Genomic DNA, 25,289 nt, shown 5'->3' with positions numbered 1-25,289 from the left:
CTCTGGCCTGGATGTCAGAAGGCAGGCAGGTGGGCACTGGCTGAGGTTGGTGAGGCAGTGCCCCGCTCAGCTTAAATGGTCCAGGCTCTACTATGTATTGGGCAAACCCACATGGTATCTGATTGGCTACTGCTTCTGTGCTTGTCTTAGCCTTGCAAGCAACTGTACCTGAAAAAGAGAGCCAAACATCTCTCCAGTAGGCCCCACATGTACTACCCATTTAAAACATCACCATGCCCCTTTAAACAGTCCTGGCTTCTTCCCAAAGAATCCTGGGAGCTGTAGTTCGTTAAGGGTGCTTAGAGTTGTTAGGAGACCCCTATCCCCCTCCCAGTGCTACCATTCCCAGGGGTGTTTAACAGGCAACTGATCTTCCCAAGGAACCTTGGAAATGGTAGTGCTGGGAGAGGAATAGGGGTCTCCTAGCAACGTTCAGCACCTTTAACTGACTACAGTTCCCAGGGTGCTTTGTGGGCAGAGGCGTAATGCTGCTTTAAAACTTGGATGTATAAATCAACACAGACGGACTGGCGACCTGATCTCAATGCAAGAAACAACACACTGAGTCATATACTTGTTTTTATTAACTTTTATTTGCTCCTGACAGAACGTAATGGGAGCCGCTGAGAATCGAGCCCGCTCCTTATTTGCATAGCTCCACCCTGAATTACATTTCTTGGTCACGCCACATGGTGACAAAGAGACAGGGTCCAGAAACTGATTTTTAATACATATGTAATTGTGTGTAAGCCACTTTGCGTGTTTGCTCCCAAAAGCATTCATAATAATGTGTGTGGGTTTTTTTATTTTTAAAAAAATGACAAAATAAATCAGCTGGGAACACGGCATATAGCCTTGGGCCAGTTATTCTCTATGGGGCACAGCTCCCATCTGTTAACATGGGGGGAACTAGCAGAAACGGTTTTTAAAACAATCTACACACATTGGTATTGCTGTAGAAATGCCGAACGACTAGACACAGATTGTGCTAACCAAAAAAAAGAGAAAACCACAGCTACCATTCAAAGGTCCTCAAACAGATCTCCTACGATGAGATCTGGCAATTGCTTTTTTTTTGGTGGTGGTGGGGGAAATCACCAACAAACCAAATTAAACCAATTAAACGTAATTTAACAGCTCGTTAACTAAAATGCCTTTACAGCTACTGTAAAAGAGACAACAGCAAAGTATTTGTTATCCCGTAAAACTGATGGAGTGGAAACCAGCGGTGTGTGTGTGTGTGTGTGTGTGTGTGTGTGTGGAGAGAGAGCACAAAGGGAGGGGACACACTTAAGGCACAAGATAGTTAATACCAAAGCATGGCGACAACTGGGGTGTTACAGAAGCAGTAAGCGAGAAGGGCTGAGAGCCAGCTGGCCAAAGCGTTGACAACAGTTAGTGGACCACAGTGGTGGGAGGTGCCTTTGCCAGAAGGACAGCTTCTGTGCATAGGTGACAGGGGAAATCACCCACGTAAGTCAATTTTACATCATGCTTATTAAAGGTTCTCCTCACTCCGGTGACGGTGACTGGTCTCTGTCGGGCTGAAATGCAGGAGGCCAACAGTAGGGGGAGCCAAAGGCAATGGCAAGCAAGTTTTGACCCCATCTTCCTCCCTGCTGAGTTTTATAAGCGGTAAGAGGAAGGCCGCCAGCCAGGGACTGATTGTAAGAAGGCAGGGAGGTGGGAACGGCCTGGCAGAGGGCAGCCAGGGGTTAGCAGGGCACTGCCTCATTTGCCCCAAAGAGCCAGCATCCACTACACTTCACGTTTTCACTTTTCAGACTCCGGGGCCTTTAACTGAGCCCTGCCCTTCCTCCTCAAGGCTAGACAAGGACAGGGAACCGAACCCACAACCTCCTGCTCCACCGACTGAGCTATCCCAATGGGAACCAAGTCAGGCTCCATGCCTGTTTAGCCACCAAACCAGTTTTAGCGGTCTGCTCCCTGCGAACAAAGCCCCAAATAACTCTGGAGCTGATTACCTGAAAAATCACCTTCTTCTTCACTGCCTGGTAAGGGCACTACTAATGGAGTCCAGTTATTTATCACCATGGCCTGATGCTTAGTTGCAAGCAGGCACAGGAGGAGGGCTTTTTCACTGGGGGCGCATACCTGGGAGGTCCCCCAACTTGACCCGATAGAGATTTCTAGGGCCCACCCTGTTCTTCCAATTACCAATTGTTTTAACTGATTTTAATACTGTATTTCCGTACTGTTGCGACCTGCAGAAGGACCTTACGGTGGGTAGATAGATAAAAAAACACATCGGGTGGTCTGCGGCACTAGTCCAACAATATCTGGAGGGTCACAGATTTCCTATCCTTGCCCTAGAGCGACCATTTAATAGAACAGTAGCACTGGAAGAGACACCGAAGGACATCTAGTCTAACCCCCAGCAATGCAGGACTTTCTACTAAAAGTGGCAGAAAATTCACACACGTTACTGCCACCCAAACAAGGAAGTCTGATCAAATGAGCATCTATGCTCCCCATTTCACCACTGCGTTACGTTTTCCCATCACAGAAACAGAAAACGATATCTAAGCACCTGAGCGAGATGAAGGTTTTTCCTCCCTTGAAACCAATCCAGAGAAAATTCAGCAAACAGAGCAACAGAACCGTTGACCAATCTTATTTTAAGCAGGTGTGGAAAACCTCTGGCTTGCCAGGTGTCTCTGAACTACAACTCCCATCTTCCCTGGCTATGGCCACACTTGCAAGGGAGGATGGGAGCTTTAGTCCAGCAATGTCTGTAGGGCCACAAGTTCCCCACATCTGCTTTAATGCAAAGTCTGACCTCAGGGACAGTCAACCTGATGTTGGGCTACAACTCCCATCAGTCCCTGCAAGCATGGTCAATAGCCAGGGATGGTGGGAATTGTAGTTCAGCGACACCCGGAGGGCCCAAGTCAGCAGATGATGTGAGCTAAAACTCAGGGATACCCAGAACTCATCATCTTAGCCACCCCTAGTCTAACTCATATATGCTTCTAAAATCCTTTTGAAACCCGAATTTCGTCTTTGGGAAACTCTAGTTTCAAGGAAGCCTCCATCTCCCTCTAAAGTTATTTGAGAATGGTTAGACACAGAACAATGTTTGACAACAATTTGAAACGAATGACTTCAAATTCATTTTCCCCCCATATATAAAACCTGAAAACCACTTTCCCCCCTTCTTTTTTAAAAGAATCTACAGTACTTCTTTGTGCTGAAGGTCACAGGTTTGGGGACATACCTAGAGCCACCCACATATGTGCTCATTGCTACACGCTGTCCCCCGTCTAAGCAGGTGTTGGATTACGACAGCATAGAAAAAGTTGCTTCGAGATCGTTTTTTTAAAACACTGCATTTTCAAAACTTCAAAAATTCAGACGGCAGATTCTCACATTTGAGTTCTGGGGTTTTCTGCTTCAAGAATTCCGCTCAACTCTTGGGGAAGAGAGGTGCCTGGTTCTCCTTACTTGAGGCATCAGTTCCATCTATAGTCCAGATGCAGGCTAACAAGTCCTAGACATGATGGATGAGAAGATGCATATTCTGGACCAGTCCAGGTGTGTCTCTAAGCTAAAGCTGATGCAATGGAGGCAACCCTACTTTGTTTCAACAGGGCCAGGTGCCGTGGAGAAATGCTTCTATACTTTTTCTGAAGGTGTCCAACTTCCCCAACCAGCTGGTGGAGGGAACCGCTGCTTAGCTCGGAGAAGTGGACTCTGCACATGCTCAGGGGCACTTTGCATTTATTCCTGCACTTCCTACACCACCCGAGCTTTGGCATTCAGAACAGACTTCTGAACGGGGAAGAAACAGAGGCTGCATACACAAAGTGCCTTTGAAGCATACCCCACTCCAAGAAACCTGGGAATTGCAGTTTACCCTGCACAGCACTACAATTCCCAGCACCCAGAACAAACTACAGTTCCCAGGATTCTTTGGGGAGGGGAAAAAATGAATGCACAGCCAGAGGTTGCTTTGTTCCATCACAGCTGTTCCCAGCATCATCTTCAGCTAGCCCTTATATTTCTGCTCACCCACCCAAGGGCTTCCCCTTGGTCCTAGCTTCCCCTCTTATCCCCCTCCTGCTCCCAGAGCAGACACTAGTCTCTTTCCTAATAGCCAGCAGCCCCACAGACATGGTCCCTATCCCTGGGATCTCCAAGACTGGAGGCATTTTCCACCACTTCTCACCAAAAAGGGCTGCTCCTCCAAAAATGGAGATGCCTCTTTAAAATACCATATCTGTACGTTGTGCAGGCAGGCAAGGTGAGTGAAGTCAGTGAGGGGTTAACAGAGCATGTGGGACTTTACCTGCAAATTTCTCAAAGAACCAGAAAAGGCAGTGAATGGGGAGCTCACACCACTGAAAGCAGGGCGGCCTGGAGCAAGTGGACTTCCTATTAGGTGGTGACTAACCCACAATCCAAAAATCCAAGTCAAGTCGTCACTTGATGGTGCAGTTGTCGCGTGAAGTGCGCAGGTGTGGAGATGAGCCCTGGGCGACTATGTGAGGGCTTCCCCCAGAGGTCTCTAGCCAGAGAGGACCAGAACCACTGCTTCATAAAGTAGGGGAGGGAGCCTCCCTCTCTCCTTGCCCCCCCCCCCACAGAAAAGGGAGGCCCAGCGCAGTCTACCATCACCATCATAACCACTTCACATATCTTAGGGTGCTTCCAGACTGTTGCTCTCTTTGAGTGGGGTCCAATCACATACCAGCAAATTCAGGTTCTAGAAATGCAGGAAGCTGACTCTTGGTCCATATAACCCAGTATTGGCAACACCAACCGGCAGCAGTGACCCAGGGTTTTAGACACAGGTGACATTCCCAGCCCTTGCTGGAGACGTTGGGGATTGAACCTGGGACCTTCTGCATGCAAAGCAGATGCTCTACCATTGAGCTACCTACCGCCTGGCCAATTACAGTGGGGAGGTCTTGCGCAGCAAACCTGCTTCCCCCAAAGACTGGAGTTTTTGCAATAAGGAAAGTAACAGTGAAAACGCACTGGAAGGGCAACGCTTCCTTTGAGGCGTTCTCTAACCACCCTGCAAACCAATCAGGATGAATGCAACATAAACAGGTAATCTAGAAGGGCCCCATGTTGATTCATCCTATGAGTTTTCATTGATTAAATGGTCAGCCAATTAAATTTGCATAAATATGGCCAGGAAATATGCCCAGCAGTGGGGGGAGGGGAGGGGAGAGAAAGAATGTCATGTTTCTTCTTGGAAGAAGCATTCCCGGATGTGTGAGAAGAGGGGGAATATTAGAAATTAACCTAAATATATCTATTTTTTTAAAGTGTGGCATTAATCCAAAGAAGGAACCCTTTTAACTGAGCTAAAAAGGATTTTGAAAAGACGTGCTTCCCCAATCAGGCCACGAGCCTTTGCAGCCCTCATTTGCAACTGGATCCGCTCGCCAGTTAAAGTCCAGGCTTTCTCCCAAGTAAATGTGACCAGGGATCCCACCTGCACAGCCCCTTTTTCCTGGGCAGGCTTACTCAGAAAGCAATCCCCGGGAGGGGGGCTTTATAGCCAAGCAAACCTGAAAGAATACTAGAATTGCAGAACTGGAAGGCACCCCAGAGTCATCTAGTCCAACCCCCTGCAATGCAAGAATCTCCACATACAGGTCCCCCATCCGATTTGAAACCAATCTGAAAGGGGGGTGGGCTTCCGACGCTACACCCCGTTATGGCTTACTCCCGTGATTACATAAAGTAATTCGGAGCAGGGATCACAGTTGTGCGTCCTCGGCACGATGCGCACGCTCAAAGGTTGCTCGCTGGGGCTCTCTTCCCCCGTCCACCCGAGGGCAGCCAGGGTCTCACTGCGCGCTCCTCGGGGCTTAACCCGCCTCAGTTTCCCCTCTTGGCGGCGGGCGCGGCGGGGGGCGTGAGGTTCTCGGTGAGATAGGCGACCAGGAGGCAGATGAAGACGAGCATGACGCAGATGGAGCCCCCGACGGCCGTCATGGCGACCACGATCTCCCGCATGCCGGCCGGCTCCACGGTGAACTCCACGCATTCCGGAGGCCACCGGGGAGGGGGAGCAGAATCAGGATCGGTACCGTTGGCGGCGGCGGAGAAGAGGGGCTGCAAGCAGAGGCGGTAGCGGACGCTGCCGTGCGCGTCCTGCAGCAGGTAGTCGCGGCAAGCGGCGCCCAGCTGGACGCGGTCGCACTGGAAACGCGTGTAGGCGCCTTCCCACGAGCACGAGAGCGAGAAGCCGCGCAGCAGGCCGAGCTCGGCCGAGGAGGTGGGAACTTCGGCTCCCTCGTCGTCGCCGTCTTCTTCTCCCTCGGCCAGCAGGGGAGGCCAGCCCCACTGCAGGAGGACGCTGCCGTTGAGGAGCACGTTGGCCAGCAGGGCGCGCCCGGGCGAGCGGTGCGCTTTGCAGCTCCGCGGCGCGCACTGGAAGCCCCGCGCCCGGCTGCGGAAACACAGGCGCCCGCCCTGCGCCCCCGAGGCTCCTCCGCCGCCGTCGGGGCCTTCGCTCAGCACCTTGTACGGGCACCACGGGTCTCCCTCCGCACCCGCGTCCTCGGCGCCTCCGAGCGGCGGGTCCCGGTGCGCGCCGCGCGCCTCTGAGGCTCCCCAAGCCGTCGGGACGATTCCCAGCCGCGGCGCCCGGCCCAGGCCGAGCAGGGCGAGCAGCAGGAGCCGGAGAAGCATGGCTGGCGCCGGGGCATGGAGGAGCAGGAGCAGGTGCAGCGCGGGGGAAAGGGCTTTCCCAGGCCGGGATCCGGCGCGCTCTAGCGGGGCTTGGGCGCAAAGGGAAGCCCCGGCCGGAGGCAGGCCGAGGCGGGACCCCGGCGACCTCGGCTTTCCCGGGCAAACGGCAGAGACATTTTCAAAGTGCCAAGTTGAAGAGGGCGAGGCGGCGGCGCTGGAGCCGGCGGTGGCGCCTCCTTTCGGGTGGGATCCGGGAGGTTCGGGCGCCGCCCCGCGGCCCTCCTCCTGCCGGCGGCAGCGGCGCGGTTAACTCTCGCTGGGTCTGGAAGGTGGAATCGGAGAGAAGAGGGGGGTGCGTGTGGGAACAATTAAAAGTGCATTTTGTATAGAGGCAGTGTGGTGTAGTAGGTAGAGTGCCACCCCTGCGAGACCTGGGTTCGAATCCGACCTTGGCTTTGAAGCGTTGGGCCAGCCCCTCGCTCTCTGCGTTATCTGCCTCACAGGGTTGTTGCGGGGAACGCCGCGCAGCTTGCTGTTGTTTAGTCGTGTCCGACTCTTCGTGGCCCCCTGGACCAGAGCACGCCAGGCACTCCTGTCTTTCACTGCCTCCCGCAGTTTGGTCAAACTCATCCCGGTAGCTTCGAGAACACTGTCCAGCCATCTCGCCCTCTGTCGTCCCCTTCTCCTTGTGTCCTCCATCTTTCCCAACATCAGGATCTTTTCCAGGGAGTCTTCTCTTCTCATGAGGTGGCCTCAGCTTCGGGATCTGTCCTTCCAGTGAGGACTCAGGGCTGATTTCCTTCAGAATGGAGAGGTTTGATCTTCTTGCAGTCCATGGGACTCTCAAGAGTCTCCTCCAACAACATAATTCAAAAGCATCAATTCTTCGGCGATCAGCCTTCTTTATGGTCCAGCTCTCACTTCCAGACATCACTACTGGGAAAACCATAGCTGTAACTACAGTGGTACCTCGGGTTACATACGCTTCAGGTTACATACGCTTCAGGTTACACACTCCGCTAACCCAGACATAGTACCTTGGGTTAAGAACTTTGCTTCAGGATGAGAACAGAAATCGTGCTCCAGCAGCGTGGTGGCAGCGGGAGGCCCCATTAGCTAAAGTAGTGCTTCAGGTTAAGAACAGTTTCAGGTCAAGAACGGACCTCCGGAACGAATTAAGTACTTAACCCGAGGTACCACTGTATATGGACCTTTGTTGGCAAGGTGAAGTCTCTGCTTTTCTACAAAGTCAGTGAGGTCATATCCAGAGCTGGTTCCAGAGCAGAGCCACTGAAATTGTTTTATGTCACAGAATCAATCAATCACATGATGGGGTGCAAACACACCTTTTGAATGGCAATGCCCATGAACTTGGGGGTGGGGGTGAGGCCCCCTGAAATATTTTAAGGAGTGAATTAAGGGACCTCGGCCCCTAGGAGTTGGTTTCTATGCAAGGTGTACAGTGGTGCCTCGCAAGACGAAATTAATTCGTTCCGCGAGTTTTGTCGTCTTGCGATTTTTTTTGTCTTGCGAAGCACAGTGTCAGGAAAGTTTGGAAAAGCTTCAAAAATCACCAAAGTCTTTAAAAACCTCAAAAAAGGCTACCACACCGCGTTCTATGAGTTGCTCCTCGAAGTCAAGTCGCAACTGTATTAACGGTGTTAAGAAAAAGGAAACAAACTTGCAAGACGTTTCCGTCTTGCGAAGCAAGCCCATAGGGAAATTCGTCTTGTGTAGCAGCTCAAAAAACAAAAAACCCTTTCGTCTTGCGAGTTTTTTGTCTTGCGAGGCATTCGTTTTGCGGGGCACCACTGTATGTATCCCCCGCAGAACACTACAACTTCAGGACTTCTTATGAAACTGAATGTCAACAGACAAAAAAGAAAGCGTTTATTCACCGAGTGCGTAGTTTCACCTGTGGAACTCACTCCCACAGGAAGCCGTGTCGGCCCCCAACTTGTATGGCTTTAAAAGAGGATTAGACCAATCCATGGAGAAGGCAGCAATGCTGGAAACCGCAGGAGGGGAGAGGGCTCTTGTGCTCAGATCCTGCTTGCAGGCTTCCCAGAGGCTTCTGGTTGGCCACTTACTGTATTTTTTGCTCCATAAGACACACCTGACCATAAGACACACATAGTTTTTAGAGGAGGAAAACAAGGGGGAGGGGGAATTCTGAACGAAACAGTGGATGTATGATTTTTGTGGTTCATGTTGTGGCCACAGACATGTGATCTGATGGTGAATTTGGGGTGACCCAATGCAAAAATCCTGAGGATCCATGTGGATCCATGCTTTGTAACCATGTTTTTGTGCCATTGTGGCTCCACACAACACTGGATGCGTGGTTTTTGTTGGTGCAGGCTGTAGCCATGGACATACTATGTGATCTGATGGTGAATTTGGGGTGACCCAATGTAAAAATCCTGAGGATCCATGGGCTTTTACCTCCCCACTCCCAGGCAGCCTCTGCTAGCATCCTTTATCTCTCTCCCCGATTGGCAAACAATCTGCTTTTTGCTCCTGGGCAATTTGGCTCTAGGAACAACGCATTCACTCCATAAAATGCAGAGACATTTCCCCTTACTTTTTAGGAAGAAAAAAGTGCGTCTTATGGATCGAAAAATACAGTATGAGAACAGGATGCTGGACTAGATCAGGATGTTTGGCCTGATCCAATAGGCTCTTCTTAGGTTCCTGTCCACTCCTAGAGGGGTCTTGTCAACCTGGGAAGGGAGCCCATCTAGGAAATACATTTGGGAAAAGGAACAGGCTAAGGAGCGAACCCTCTCCAAATCTGGAGTCTCTAACACGATTGGATGGTGCCTTGTATGCCTCCTTCTGGCAACTCCTGCAGCCCAACTGGTGCCAAAATTATTGCTCTTCTTTCCTTTGGACCACATCAACAAGGCCAAGAATGGGGTCTTGTCGTCTGGGCAGCCCAGGACTCCATACACACTGCCCTGGCTTGCATCTCAAGAAAGTCACTTTGATGCTGCTAACACAGTGGTTTGACTTCACTCCCAGAGTGTCAGGAGTTCAGCCTACACTCGAATAGGACCCTGGCAGAGACACATGCCCGACTGGCACGTTCCCTCCCTCCTGGTCGATCGTTTGGGAGCTTCAAAAGCTTTCTTCAGCCCGAACATCACAGCGACCGATGCCCACCCACACTGGCACACTTAGGGATCTGCAGAGTTTGCGCAACTTGTGTGACAGACCTCAGCAACTCAGCATATTGGCTAATCTACTTAATTTACATATAAACACACACAGAGCACTGCAACATGGCTTCCTCTCTCTCTCTAGCATCAGACAGCAAAAAGACAAAGAAATCATTCTCCATTCTCAAGACAGAAAGATGCCAGCAACAACATCTGCTCCTAGGGTGAGGATGCCTGAAGGGTTTTCGAATCCACCATGTCTTACCATAATCTTAAAATCATCTTTCTGCTACCAGCTCCATTCTAGTTGCATGAATGGGGTTTGGGGGGGGGGGCAAGGGAGAATGTAATGCATTTGGAAGACCTTGTTGCATGTCTAGCAAGGGCTGCGTTTGGCTTGCCAGGTCACCGTCTGAACAGAGTCGTTTCCCCTCTTCCTTTCTATTCCTATTTAACGCCCATTTAGAGAGAAGAAAAAATTCAGCAGAAGAAGAAGAAAAAGAAATTGCCCAAGCAAAACATTGCACCTTGCAGCGGCTGCTTTGACAAATGTCTGTGCTTCCCTTCCAACCGCCTCTTGGCTGCTCCGGGTGACCTGCTCCGCCCAGGGAACATCGAGCTCCCTGCAAAAAGGCTCATTAATAAAAGATTGCTGGGGACACAGGGCCGTCTCGCTTGCAAATGAAGCCAAATTTAGAATACAGTCTGTCTAATGGGCCACAGCAGATTTGCTGGGTCAAGCCAAGAGTTCGTGCAGCAGGGTGTTTCCTGCCCCCCGTGCTGAAACTGCTCAAAAGAGAGGGATCGTGGTTCAAATGGCTGGATACGTGCTTGGCGTGTAGAAGGCACCTGCCTGAATCCTTGGCGTCGCCTGCTGAAACGCTGGCACGGAATGGAAAAAAACAAAAACGCTCTCCCTGAGGTCCAGAGTAGACTGAATGTGACCCTCGATATTTCTCAATCTGTCCCTCCAAGCTCTTCTCCAGGTCATAACCCTTCCCAGCCCTGCTTTGCACGCAAAGTATTTATTTTTTAAAAAATCTGGCTGCAATGTCTCCTTGAACTCTGATAATGCCTCTTTCATTTCTGGATGGAGACTAGAGAAGGGGCAAGGGATGGAGCTCAGTAGTAGAGCACCTGTCTCGAACATAGAATAGGTAAAGGGTAAAGGGACCCCTAATCATTAGGTCCAGTCGTGGCCAACTCTGGGGTTGCGGCGCTCATCTCGCTATATTGGCCCAGGGAGCCTGCGTACAGCTTCTGGGTCATGTGGCCAGCATGACCGCTTCTGGCGAACCAGAGCACCGCACGGAAACGCCGTTTATCTTCCCGCCGGAGCGGTACCTATTTATCTACTTGCACTTTGATGTGCTTTCGAACAGCTAGGTTGGCAGGAGCAGGGACCGAGCGATGGGAGCTCACCCGGTTGCGGGGATTCGAACCGCCGACCTTCTGATCAGCAAGTCCTAGGCTCTGTGGTTTAACCCACCCGCGTTCCTGCACACAGAATACCTCAGGGTCAATCCCCAGGACCTCCAAACAACGCTGGGAGAGACTCCTGCCTGAAACTCTGGAGAGCTGCTGCCAGTTGGTGTAGGCCAGGGGTCAGCAAACATTTTCAGCAGGGGGCTGGTCCAATGTCCCTCAGACCTTGTGGGGGCCGGACTATATTGGGGGGGGGGATGAACGAATTCCCATGCCCCACAAATAACCCAGAGATGCATTTTAAATAAAAACACATATTCTTTTTTAAAAAATAAATAAATACATCTTTATTGGTTTAAAATACAATCTTACAGTAAAGGTAAGTACAACAAAGTTAAGCACAGAAAAGAAGGAAAAGAAAAAAGAAGAGAGAGGAAAAAAATTCTCCACATCAAAAAAATACAAAAAAATTAAAAGTAACAAGAAAAGAAAAGTAACAATTAAAAGCACCAGATATTTATTCAACCTCATGTCTTAGCCAATAAAGTCTTGTGTAAAAAGCTTCCAATCGTTCTCAAAAAAAAGAAGAAAAAGCCTACATTCTACTCATGTAAAAACCCCAGGCAAATAACCCAGAGATGCATTTTAAATAAAAGGACACATTCTACTCATGTAAAAACACACTGATTCCTGGGCCATCCATGGGCTGGATTGAGAAGGCGATTGGGCCGGATCCGGCCCCTGGGCTTTAGTTTGCCTACCCATGGTGTAGGCGGTACTGAGTTAGATAGTTCTGTGGTCTGGCACAGTGTAAAGCTATGTGCTTGCATGTCTATAGAAACTAGCCTAGTGTGCCAAGATAACATTTGCATTCCTTTCTTTGCCCAATGCTGGCATGTGGCCCTTGGGAGTTTGGCTAAAAGGAAATGCTGGCAAAGATTCCTTAACCCTGGATTGGACAATGCTGGGCTGGATGGGCCAATAGCCTGACTTCGTCTGAGGCACCTTTTTAAATTTCAAAGCAGCCGTGCACAGCGGAGCCTGGTCCATCCGGGTGAAGGGGGCACTTGGTCTGCCCTCATCCAACTCCCACCAGCTTGCCTTCTTGTTTAGGACCAGTCCAGAGAATGGCTTTGCCTGCCAGCTTGCTCCTCTTTAGTCTCACCACCATGGGTAGGCAAACTAAGCCCAATCACCTTCTAAATCCAACCTGCAGATGGTCTGGGAATCAGAATGTTTTTACATGAGTAGAATGTGCCCTTTTATTTAAAATGCATCTATGGGTTCTTTGTGGGGCATTCGTCCACCCCCCCAAAAAAAACATATAGTCCGGCCCCCCACAAGGTCTGAGGCTCAGTGGACCGGCCCCCTGATGTCAAAGTTTGCTGACCCCTGACCTACACCTTGGAGAACTTAGCAGGGAGGAGGATGGAGACGCAACTATTGTTTCTTGACTCCGCCTCCTGTTGGCTCCAGCTCCGCCCACCATTTGGGCTCCCGACATTCCACTCGGCCAGCTCTAAAGGGCACTAGCTCCCCAGCACTTAGGGTGAAATTGCCAGTGGCTAAGGAGCCACAAGGTAGATTTTCTAAATGCAACCAATTTGATCTGAAAATCAGTGATGTTCCAGAGCTGTTCTTCACTGCATTGCAGGGGGTTGAACTAGATGACCCTTGGGGGAAGAATGGATAAACGAGGTGATGATGGATTATGCAGAATTGGCAAAGTTAACAGCTAAACTATGAGAACCTAATGAGAAGGTTTTGTGGAAGAGTGGAAACCCTTTTCAGATTTTTTTTTTCATCCACATTAACAGCACCAGCAGGATTTGAATGCTGAGCAACAGAAGGGATGAAAGATTATGGTAGTTTTGTTAAGGTTTAAGACATAGAAGACTGGGTGCACCAGAGGGAGAGAAACAGAAACACCATGGAAAAGAGGGTGGGAAGTAAAAAGAAAAAAAGGGTTTTTTATGCATTGAAATGTATGTGTGGAATTTTGGAAAACTTCAGAAAAAAACTTCAGAAAAACAACAACCTTGGAGTAACACACTATGATTCGATGGGGGAAGACTGTTTCTGAATTACACACCTGCCAGAGGCTTCTTTTATATCTTCCTTTGTGCAAAAACCTCTCTTTTGATGCCCATTTTATTTTATTTTTTTGTTTTTGATTTTTTCACAAAAATTTAAACACACAAACAAATAAACAAACGCACATAAATCATAGCCTTTTAAAACCTTAATCTAATTAACTTTGTTGAGAAACTTCCTCGTATCCCCCTGGTTGGATTTCAATGGATGTCATTTAACGGTTTTCCAAATCAGCATTCTTATAAAATTAACTTAATCACTTAACATCTTTCTTCCTTCCCAATTCAGTAGTAAACATATTAATTCATCACATATTACATATTTAAATCCTAAGCCTATCCGGTATTTGTAAGCTTTTTCCAATTAATTTAACTTGACATCATTTGATGTCCATTTTAAACGTGTCTATGCCCTAGCCCCAGAGTGGGGAAGCTTTTCAGCATAGGGGCCATGCTGCCTCATGCACAACCTTTCAAGGACCACCTGGCAAAGGTTGGCAGGGCCAGAAGGAAAAGTGGGTGGAACAACTGACAGGACACGAACTCTGTCTGTAGAGTAGGCTGCATTCCAGCTGTGCCAAATTCTGAAGTTCCTGCACTCCATCCCGGGAAGGCCTTATCGCCATTCAAGGACACTTCCAGATAAGGAGTTGTGCCAGCGAGGGAGAAGGCCTGCGAAGAAAGGATGTCACCTGGAGAGGAATGCTGCTTAGAGCGAGTCCTGCGGGGGCCAGTTGACAGGCCTGGAGGGCCACATTAGGCCTGCGGTCCTCGGGTATCTCACCCCTGCCTGAGCAGTCCCTGCTCAAGATTGCTCTCTGTTGAGATGTGCGCCAGACTCATCAAAGCAAGATCACAAAACATCCTGCAGAAAACTAAGGGTTATGGGTTATTGCTTTTCTGTTTCTTCCCTCCGGGTAAGAGAAAAGGCTAATTAGATTAGAGGTACTGTTCTGTCCCATTTTTAGAAAGGACACTGCCGCTGATATTTTTAAAGAAGGGACAGAGAACCGTAAATGGTGACAAATAGATAATAATTGGCAGTGTTGGAAAGTGAAGGGGGGGGGACCACAGCTCATAGTAGCATCATGCCCATCTTTTGACTCAGCTGCTCTGTTCCCAGGGCAAACCTCAGCGTCCAAGAGGGCAACGTTGCCAAAAACAAAGGAAACTCACCATCTCAAAGAGAAGACAAAAAAGGTGCTAATTCGCACATGCTGATTTATAGGCCCAGGTGTAGTATATTTTGGACAGTCGTTTGGCTATGAGTTTGGATGCCTTGCTGTTCCCCATGGTCCCATCCATGAGTATGATAGTTATTACATTTTCCTCCTACTTTCCTTTGAGAATTGCTCAGGGTGGTGTATGTACTGAATTCCCCTTTTCCTTACAACAGCCCTGTAAGGTAGCCTAGGCAGAGAGATGGTAACTAAGTTGAGGGTCACACGGTGAAGTTTATGCCTGAAGAGGGAGATGGTCTGCCCTACCACCTGCTAGACCATGGGTGTGTCCATTGCCCAAGAGCTAAGCGTATTTATTATTCCATGAATTGTCCCAGCTTTTTTTCCTCCAGAGAGCTGAAGTTCACCTGCCTGGTTCACCTGCCTCCCCATTTGATCCACGCAACAACGCTGCAAGGTAGGATAGGCTGGGGGAAGGTGATTGGCCCAAGGTCACACACCCAATGAGTTTGGGGGATTTGAACCCTGGTCCTGCCAGGACTTAGTCTGACGCTAACCTCTACACCATGCTGACTTTTGCTGAGCTGAGCTTCTAAAATAGCAACATGTGGATGCTTGGAACCTACAGCAGGGGTGTCAAAGCCACAACCCAAGGGCCAAAATAGGCCCACTGAGCCATTTTTTGTGGCCTGCCTAGGACTCGCCGATCAGAAGGTTGGCGGTTCGAATCCCCATGACGGGGTGAGCTCCCGTTGCTCGGTCCCAGCTCCTGCCCACATAGCAGTTCAAACGCACGCCAAAGTGCAAGTAGATAAATAGGTACTGCTCTGGCGGGAAGGTAAACGGCGTTTCCGTGCACTGCTCTGGTTCTCCAGAAGCGGCTTAGACATGCTGGCCACATGACCCAGAAGGTGTACGCCGGCTCCCTTGGCCAATAAAGCGAGATGAGCGCCGCAACCCCAGAGTCGGTCACGACTGGACCTAATGCTCAGGGGTCCCTTTACCATTTACCTAGTCCCCAGAAGATTTTCCCGACAGCTTGTGTGTCAGGCCAAATTATTGCCACTGAGTACAGCTCAGAACAATCCGGAAACAGGAAGCAGTGTTCCTTTCTGTGCCAATGGCAATTTGCCACCTCTGCAAAAGCCCAAACTTCTTGAGATAGTGTTAGCCACCTGCTGTTTACCAACGTACTTGTACTAAGGCTTTTTAAAAAACAGATCAGCTGCCCAATTAATTAACCGGCAGAAAAAGATTTTTTTTGAAAAAATCCCTAAGCACAATTTCAAAAAATATCTGACATTCGGCAGTTCACTCAAAAATGGTGCCAAAGGTTGCAAATGCTCCTATGAAAGCTGTGGCGGTCTAAACAGAAGGCTTTTTATAACAGGACAAGAAATCTGCCCTCGACAACTTAAGTGGTGGGGAAAGATTTTTTTGAAAAAATCCCTAAGCCCCGGGGTCACAATTTCAGAAAAAATCTGACTTTCAGCAATTCACTCAAAAATGGTGTCCAACAGTTGCAAATGCTCCCCTGAAAGCTTTGGCGGTTGAAACAGAAGGCTTTTTATCACAGGACAAGTAATCAGCCCTCAACAACTTAACCGGCGAAAAAATGTATTTTTGAAAAAAACCCTAAGCCCCGGGGTCACAATTTCAGAAAATAACTGACATTTGGCAGTTCACTCAAAAATTGTGCCAAACAGTTGCAAATGCTCCTCTGAAAGCTGTGGCGGTCTAAACAGAAGGCTTTTTATAACAGGACAAGAAATCAGCCCTCGACAACTTAACTGGCGGGAAAAGATTTTTTGGAAAAAATCCCTAAGCCCCGGGGTCACAATTTCCGCAAAAATCTGACTTTCGGCAATTCACTCAAATATGGTGCCCAACGGTTGCAAGTGCTCCCCTGAAAGGTTTTGCAGTCAAAGCAGAAGGCTTTTTATCACAGGACAAGAAATTAGCCCTTGACAACTTAACCGGCGGAAAAATATTTTTTGAAAAAACCCTTAAGCCCCGGGGTCACAATTTCAGAAAATATCTGACATTCGGCAATTCACTCAAAAATGGTGCCCAACGGTTGCAAATACTCCCCTGAAACGTTTGGCGGTCAAAACATGAGTCTTTTTATAACAGGACAAGAAATTAGCCCTCGACAACTTAACCGGCGGAAAAAGATTTTTTGAAAGAATCCCTAAGGTCACAATTTCAGAAAAAATCTGACATTCGGCAGTTCACTCAAAAATGGTGCCAAAGGGTTGCAAATGCTCCCCTGAACGGTTTGGCGGTCGAAACAGAAGGCTTTTTATCACAGGACAAGAAATCAGCCCTCGACAACTTAAGCAGAGGAAAAAGATTTTTTTAAAAAAATCATTCAGCCCCAGGGTCACAATTTCAGAAAAAATCTGACATTACGCAGTTCACTCAAAAATGGTGCCAAACGGTTGCAAATGCTCCTCTGAAACTGTGGTGGTCTAAACAGAAGGCTTTTTATAACAGGACAAGAAATCAGCCCTCGACAACTTAACCAGCGGAAACAGTTTTTTTTAAAAAAAAAATCCCTAAACCCCAGGGTCACAATTTAAGAAAAAATCTGACATTTGGCAGTTCACTCAAAAATGGTGCCAAACGGTTGCAAATGCTCCTCTGAAAGCATTTGCGGTCGAAACAGAAGCCTTTTTATCACAGGACAAGAAATCAGCCCTCGACAACTTAAGCGGAGGGAAAAGATTTTTTTGAAAAATTTGAAATTTGAAATTTGAAAAAGTCACAATTTCAGAAAAAATCCGACATTCGGCAGTTCACTCAAAAATGGTGCCGAACGGTTGCAAATGCTCCCCTGAAAGGTTTGGCGGTCAAAACAGAAGGCTTTTTATTACAGGACAAGAAATCAGCCCTCGACAACTTAAGCGGAGGAAAAAGATTTTTTTGAAAAAATCCCTAAGCCCCGGGGTCACAATTTCAACTAAAATCTGACTTTCGGCAATTCACTAAAAAATGGTGCTCAACGATTGCAAATGCTCCCCTGAAACGTTTGGCGGTCTAAACAGAAGCCTTTTTATCACAGGACAAGAAATCAGCCCTCGACAACTTAACCGGCAACTTAAGTTGGCCCTCCAGATCAGCCTTTCTCAACCTTGGGGTCCAGTTGTTTTTGGACTACAACTCCCATCATTCCTATCTAGCCGCACCAGTGGTCACGGATGATGGGAGTTGTAGTCCAATGGCATCTGGGGAACCAAGCTTCAGAAAGGCTGCTGTAGCGTTTACATTTTAACTTTGATACTACTAATAATTCTGGACTTTGCCTGGGAGAAGCAGCATAGCTCATTTCTTCCATCAAGGAGATTGGCGGAAGGAGGACAGGAGCAAAGGTTCAGGCCGAAAATCCACCCCCATTACTCATTTCTCAGAGGAGGCTTTGGCAGAGAAATGGCCGTGTCGAAACCAAGAGCATGTCAGCTCAGATCAGAATCCCGGCTGGTGATGAAAAGGGCCGCATCCCCGGAGTGAGTTGGGGATGTCGTTTGACTGCTACATGGCCCGGCAGACGAATTAGCTTCTGATTAATCTGTTTGGAAAGAGCTATTCATGGCAGGCAGCGAGGGACAGCGATGCATTAAATCAAAGTTTGCAAGGGAAGAGCACAAAAGCAAGCAGAAATCCCTGGCTTCACAGTTTCGTCAGCTACGCAGCTCCAAGCTCTTGGGCTTTTGAGCTGACATTTGCACCTGGCATCCTGGCTGCTACCAGCTGAGTCTGGTACATTAAGTGTGACTGTGGCCCCACCCAGCTCCCCACCTGCCTGCATCCTTCCTTACACCATAAATGAAAGCCATCCTGTTCTCTCAGCCAAATGTTTGGTGCAGTGGTGGTGATCAGCTGCGTAACTGAGTTCACACAAAACTGAGTTGTGTCCCCGATCCAGCCACTTCTCTCACTGCCTACACCTGAAGTCACATTTGGCATCAGATGCAGGGCACGTACACATTGTTTGGAGGGCAAGCGGGCCCTCAAGGCAAATTGGTGCTCATTTGGGCCAAATTTGGTCCACAGGCCAGAAGGTTCCCTACCCTGGAAATTGATAACACTGAATTTATAAGATTAAAAACTGCTGACTGGTGATAATCAAGAACAACTTTCCCAGGTTCAATGCCTGGCATCTCCCAGCAGGGCTGGCAATGCCCCTTGTCTGAAACCCTGGAGAGTTGTTGCCAGTCAGTGTAGGGAATACAGGGCTAGATGGTCTCATAGGTTCAACACAGCTGAAGGCAGCTTCCTATGGCGCTTAAGCACTGAAAGCCTTTTTTTCTTGCTTTAATCTTTTTGTAAACCGCTTTGAGGTTGCTGCTTTAACAATCAAGTGGTGTATATGTAATAAATAAATAAGGTTCACACGAGAAATCTGCATTTCAGCAGTGGGTCTCGATGATGGGTGTTCTCTGTCTTCCAAAACACAGGCAACGTCGCCTTCCGCCCCCCGCCCCCCCAATAACTTACCCGTAACAAAACAGACCAAGATGTAAAAAAAGAATCTCATTCTCAAAAGACTTCCTTGTTTTTTAATATAAAGATGAACAGATTTTGCATTAAAGAGCAACGAGGTCAAGTCCAAGACAAAGGGTAGGAGGAGGAGGATACGAACTGTCCAAGGCTAACAGAGGCCACACACCATCAGCCCCTCCTCACGGCCCAAATCTTAACAATTCTGAAACGGGGGGGGGGGGGGGGAGTGTGTGTATGGCAGGAGGGACAGAACCATCAAAAGAGAAACTGCAATTTATTTTTCTGCTTTGAGCTCCATTCTGCCTTAGAAGAAACATCCAGGGAACAAAATCTGCCTTGCAAGCTGCCCTGGACCTTGCTAACTGGCCACGTTGACACATCTGTGATTTACTGGAAGCAGAGATCAGGCGCTAGCCCCTCTTGAATGTTATGGGCAGAAGATTCCCAGCCTCATCACAGCGGTGTTCTGGCCCAGCTCTTCCATTTCAGGCTCTTTCCTCTGGTATCCCCCATCGAGCCGGCGTGAAATTTAGTAGTCTCTTTCCACTCGGCCTCTGGGTTCCTGGGCCAGTTCCAGATCATCAGCGTCGTCTACTTCACCTCCATGATCTTCCTGTTATTGGGCAGGGGGAAAAGGAGCTCAGTTTTTGTTTGTTTGTTTCTGAGGGGGAATCGGGAAGTGAGATCGAAGATACATCTGCACCAAACATTTATCTATTTATGACTTAAATTTCTATAAAAAAATCCAAAGGAATAGACTGTCTGCCGGCTCAGGCTGATGGACAATATTCCTGCATTCTGTCCTTGCAGTGGCCAACCAGAGGCCTGTTGGAAGTCTGCAAGCAGTGCATGAGAGCAACAGCCCTCTTCTTGAAGGGGTACAGTTAAAGTTACCCCAGAAAGCCCTAAAAACTGTTTGTGAATTCCCCCCCCCCGACAGGCCTCGGCGTACGCATTTTTAAAACTGCATATTCCTCTAAGACAAAAAGCACGAGCTAAGCAGTCCTCTCTGTAACAAAAACGCTGTAACAAACCCAGAGCTGAGAACAGTAAAGTTTTTCACTTCCCAGATCCAAGATAACCTTGTCCTGGTACATTGACTTGCAACATACTTCGGGGAACAGAGCCAGAGAACGAAAAGCAACATTTCTATGTAAGAATCTGTGAAGGGGGAGAGGAAAAAGGGGGTTTGAAAAAAGGATAAAACCTGCTTGTAAAATGTTTTCGGTGCGGCCTGTCTTTTGTGAACTGAATCACACAGGTGCCTCTGCCCCCCCCCCATGGCAGAATAAAACGCTCTTTCTCTGGATTAACCCCTTGGTGTCGTTTGGCTCCTTTTGTCTCTGCTCGGGTGCAACAATTATTCCTACCCATGGATTAAAAAGGCTACATTTTCACCTGCGATTCCAGACACCAGAGGCACGGCATAGCCATTGTGGCTAGCAGCCGCTGACAGCCATGAATTCCTCTTAAGTTTCCTATTCCCTTTCTCTGCACAGTGCACATTTTTTAAATATCCCTCTATCTCGTACCTACGGGACCGCCTCTCCTGGTATGTCCCATGGAGGACCTTACGGACTTCAGATAAAAACATCTTGGAGATCCCGGGCCACAGGGAGGTTAGGCTGGCCTCAACCAGAGCCAGGGCTTTTTTGGCCGTGGCCCCGATCTGGTGGAATGCTCTGTCACAAGAGACTAGGGCCCTGCGGGACTTGACATCTTTCCGCAGGGCCTGCAAGACAGAGCTGTTTCACCAGGCCTTTGGCCAAGGCACAGCCTGACTCCCTCCTTTGGCAATCCTCACAGAACTCTAGCCCAATGGTTGCCATTACCGTAATCTGATTGGAATTAATTTTATAATGAAATGATTTTAGAATGTTTTATCATTTTACTGTTGTTAGCCGCTCTGAGCCCGGCTTCGGCTGGGCAGGGCGGGATATAAATAAATTTTATTATTATTATTATTATTATTATTATTATTATTATTATTATTACCATCTGCTCCCCTGCCCCCACCTGCCTCTCCCCCCTAAACCAAAAACCTCCAATAATTATAACCCAAATCACAGAACAACGGTCGAGTTGGAAGGGACTCCAGTGGTCATCTAGACCAACCCCCCGGCAATTGCAGCTAAAGTACCCCTGGCAGATGACCACCCTGTTTAAAAACCTCCAAGGGATCTAGAGCCAAGTGTTCAATTTCTGGCAGTTGCTCCACCTGGGGAGTACAGTCAGGTGCACATCTATGCACAAGTTGGCTCTGCCCTCAAGTTGCCTCTCTAGGAGTTTCTGCTGTGCATCACTGCACCACAAGCCGGGCTCAGTCTCGGTGGTATTTTCTCCACCTCATCATGATGAAATGTGCCCTTTGCAGCCCTGAGAGCCTTCTCTCTATTATGTTTTAAGGAAAGGAGCGTGTACTTTGAAAAGCTATTTTAAGCGTCTGGGTGTTGCTTCTTTTCTGTAAACATTGTCACTTTGTTCTGAGGCAGGAGGGGAAGGGGAGGGGAGGGGTGACGTGACTTGGTGAGAAAGACAAAGGAAAACTGTCCTCAAGTGAACCTAATCAGTGTCCTTGCATCTCCTGGGGGTAGAGATGGAAGAAGGCACCATTTTCCATTCCGCCATGCCGCAGTTTCCATTCTGCTGTGGTTCATCTTTTGCAAAAAAAAGAAAGAAACCCACACTGCGTGCCTCGCTGTCCGCAATGGCAAAACAGCGCAACTTACGTAATTAATGAAGGAAATTATATTGTCCTTGCGTTACTCCAGCCCGTTCATTAAGATACAAAAAAGGGAACACAATGCAAATGGTTGGTGTGCGTGTTGAAAGAACTCCACATCTTTGCGGACTGAAAGCAACAACGGTGGATACGGATCAAAATCTGCCGAATTGATTTCCGTCCCAGACATTGAAATGAATAAGGGAACATCAAGGATTTTCCACTTCCATGCTGTTTTCATCAGAATTCTCCAACACCCTCACTCCTGATTCCATATCCCAATTTGCCTGGGCATGGGCGGCTGGGCTTGCACACTGTTTTTTGAAACAGTGGCAGGTGGCTGTTTTTTATATGCTAATGGGAGGCAGCTCTGCAAGGGCAGCAGAAGAGGAGCTGAATGTCTTAAGAGAAAGGGAAGGTGGTGAGAGCCTACACACACATCCGCCCCACAAGGAAGATGCTAGGAGTAGCCATTGTGGTGCGCAAGCCAGGCATTTCAAATGGTGCAGCCTCTAGGGCACCTGATTTGCATGCAGAAGGTTCCTGGTTCAATCCCTGGCCTCTCTAGTCATTTTAATTTTTTTTAAAGGATCTGGCAGCTGGAAAAGATATCTCAAGGTTCTGGAAACCTAGAGAGCAGCTGCCAGTCAGAGCACACCTGCTAAGCTAGTCCAACCCCTTTACGGCCTAGGACCCTCGTACCTACGGGACCGCCTCTCCCGGTATGCCCCACGGAGAGCCTTAAGGTCCATAAACAGCAACACCCTAGAGGTCCCGGGCCCTAAGGAAGTTAGATTAGCTTCAACCAGAGCCAGGGCCTTTTCAACTCTGGCTCCGGCCTGGTGGAACGCTCTGCCTCATGAGACCAGGGCCCTGCAGGATCTGATTTCTTTCCGCAGGGCCTGTAAGACAGAGTTGTTCTGCCTGGCCTTTGGCTTGGAGCCAATTTGATCCCCCCCCCTCTTTCTTTTTCCTTTTTCCTCCTGTGATGAGGCTGCATTTTAATATTTTAATGTTTCAATATTTTAATTGTTGTATTTTAATCTTGTTTTTAAGTTGTATTCATTCAACTTGTTTTTATTATTGCTTGTTAGTCGCCCTGAGCCCGGCCTTGGCTGGGGAGGGCGGGGTATAAATAAAAATTATTATTATTATTATTAACCTCAAGCTGACCCCCTTATCTGTCTTCTGTCTCATTTACAAGCAGACCAGGAGTACCTGCATCTCGTAACACTATAGCCAGGCAGCATCCAACGAAGTTGAATGATGGGAGGTTCAGGGTGGACCAGAGGAGGAGCACATTATTAAGGCATCTGGTCGACCACTGTGAGAACAGGGTGCTGGACTACTAGATGGTCCAGCAGCCACACTCTTCTTCCACTCTTATATAATCCCTGTTGGGGTGCTTGGCAGCAGAGACAGGGTGTGTCAGAGTCATAGAAAGCTCATTTCTGGGAGGTAGAAGAGCTGTTGCTCCTTCAGCAGATGTCTGCAATGAAGGCTGCAATCCCAGTCTTACCCAGGAGTCAACATCACTGAATATCAGTGGTGATGGGTGCTCATGGTGACTGGCAGGGCAGAAGGCAGGGAGCCTAACAGTAGGTGGCGCCAGAGGCAATGACAAACAGAGCCAACTTAATTTTCGCTTTGCCCCCATCCTTCCTGCTAAGTTCTGCAAGGGGCATCAATGAGACAGAGGAGGAGGAGGAAGTTAATGGGCATTTGCCGTCACCTGGACTGGTTGTAAGGGAGAAGACAAACAGGTGAAACCCCCATTTGCCCCAATGGGCTGGCCTCCCCTGCAACATGGCAGATTTAATTCGGAATAAACACCCACAGAATGCCACTGTGATCTGTTGCTGTTGCTTTCCTTTTTTAAGAGCAGGAAAAGAAAGTCGTGAGAGTGCATGGCAAATATAAAAAATTCAAAAGCCGCTTCCTAAGTGCCTTGTATTTGGGGGACAGTGGGGGAAGAAGATTACCTGTCTTTGGGAACAGCAGGGGCCTGCATTTTGGAAAGTAGGTCAGGGAGCTGCCTCGGCTTGTTAGCTGGGCAGATTAATTGGGGTGGAAGAGAAGGAATGCCGGATGCTGCTGCTGCTGACATTGCTGCCACCAGAGAAACACTTTTGCATTTTGTGCAGATCATGGGCTGGGATGGAGGTGGCACTGCGTGAGCGGCACAGTGATCGCCAGTCTAACTATCATGTATGCATTGCAGTTGGGAATGTAAGAAGCTGCCTTATACCGAGTCAGACCATTGGGACGTCTAGCTCAGTACTGTCTACACTGACTGGCAGCGGCTGTCCGGGGTTTCAGGGGGATGACATTCCCAACCCCACTTAGAGATGCCGAGGAATGGACGTTCTGCATGCAAAGCGGATGCTCTACTATCGAGCCACAGCTCTTCTCTTAAGACATGCGAAGCTACAGCTGGGACAGCTCACTCAGTAGATCACGAGGCTCTTAATCTCAGGCTTGCGGGTTCGAGTCCCACCTTGGGTAAAAGATTCCTGCATTGCAGGGGGTTGGACTGGATGACCCTCATGGTCCCTTCCGGCTCTTATGATTCTATGCTTTATACAGAGTCAGACTATTAGTCCATCTAGCTCAATATTATCTACCCTGACTGACAGCAGCTTTCCAGGGTTTCAGGCAGGGATCTTTCTCAGTCCTCACTGGAGGGAGATGCCTGCGATTGAACCTGAGCCATTGGGGAACTATGGCTCCCCCCTTAACAATGAAGCAACATTCTAGTCCTCATGGTTGGAATAAAAGGGTGGTTTTAAAAGGGGCATATGAAGCTGCCTCACATGGAGTCAGCCCATTTCCCCATCTAGCTCAGTATTCTTGTCTGGGAATTGGACCCAGAACGTTTTGCATGCAGAGCTCCTTGAGAGGAGGGACTGCTTGTTAAACTACTCTGGGAACTGTAGCTCTGTGAGGGGAGCAGGGGACTCCTAGTGACTCTCATTCCCCTTAAACTACAGTTCCCAGGATGCCATGGCTGTTAAAGTGGAATCAGAGTGCATTAAATGAGGCAGGACATCACCATCATGATATGCCACTGCTGAGAGACTTGTGCTGACTGCCCTTCAGCTACCAGGCTAAGTTCAAGGTGCTAGTCCCTATGCCGCTTGGGACTAGGATACCTGAATGCTTTGCAGGTGAAGGCCTCCTCCAAGTGATGCGGTCTTATCAGGAGGTCCATACCACACACAACACAGGAACTGGGCCTTTTCTGTGGTGGCCCCATCATTTGAAACTCCCTCCCATTAAATACTAGACAGGCACTGTCTTTTGGGCACCTGCCGAAGCCCTCCCTACTTCAGCAAGGCTTTTAAGTCGAGCTCCTTCCCAGTCTGCTCCTGTATTGGAATTGTTCTTTAGATGCTCGACTGCTTCTGTGTTTGCCACCCTGGACTCCTTCAGGAGAAAGGAAACCAAAGTGACCAAAAGTGGGTGGAGAAACAGAGAGAAGTTTTTTCTCTCCCTAGAACTGCCAGACATCCAATGAAGCTGAATGTTGGAA

The 25,289-nt window shown here is 48.6% G+C and overlaps 2 protein-coding genes and 1 long non-coding RNA gene across 4 annotated transcripts in view; 1 reads left to right on the top strand and 2 right to left on the bottom strand.

Annotated features, from left to right (window-relative positions):
- Nucleotides 1–574: 574 nt before the first annotated feature.
- Nucleotides 575–7,298, bottom strand: FNDC10 (fibronectin type III domain containing 10). The gene has a single exon (XM_082233347.1). The coding sequence runs from the start codon at nucleotides 6,670–6,672 to the stop codon at nucleotides 5,857–5,859; it is 816 nt and encodes a 271-aa protein (XP_082089473.1). The 5' UTR covers nucleotides 6,673–7,298; the 3' UTR covers nucleotides 575–5,856.
- An 11,770-nt stretch (nucleotides 7,299–19,068) lies between these two features.
- Nucleotides 19,069–25,289, bottom strand: part of LOC309536172 (uncharacterized protein) — a 45,079-nt gene continuing 38,858 nt past the window's right edge. For both annotated transcript variants that reach the window (XM_082230118.1, XM_082230119.1), the window contains one exon: nucleotides 19,069–19,648. In XM_082230118.1, coding sequence (XP_082086244.1) covers nucleotides 19,565–19,648 — 84 coding nt within the window. In that variant the 3' untranslated portion in view covers nucleotides 19,069–19,564. The remainder of the gene's footprint in view (nucleotides 19,649–25,289) is intronic.
- On the top strand, nucleotides 21,023–22,339 carry LOC309536602. The gene is made up of 2 exons (XR_014221666.1): nucleotides 21,023–21,305; nucleotides 21,360–22,339. It is a non-coding gene; the product is annotated as an uncharacterized lncRNA (long non-coding RNA).

This window comes from Podarcis vaucheri (assembly GCF_965113315.1).
Source record: "Podarcis vaucheri genome assembly, chromosome: 7".
Lineage (NCBI taxonomy): Eukaryota > Metazoa > Chordata > Lepidosauria > Squamata > Lacertidae > Podarcis > Podarcis vaucheri.
Note: the sequence above shows the minus strand (reverse complement) of the source record. Positions and strands in the feature narration are given on the sequence as shown.

Bases quoted from the DNA above. Each gene is read 5' to 3' on its own strand.
- FNDC10 (XM_082233347.1), bottom strand. From the start codon at position 6,672: ATGCTTCTCCGGCTCCTGCTGCTCGCCCTGCTCGGCCTGGGCCGGGCG.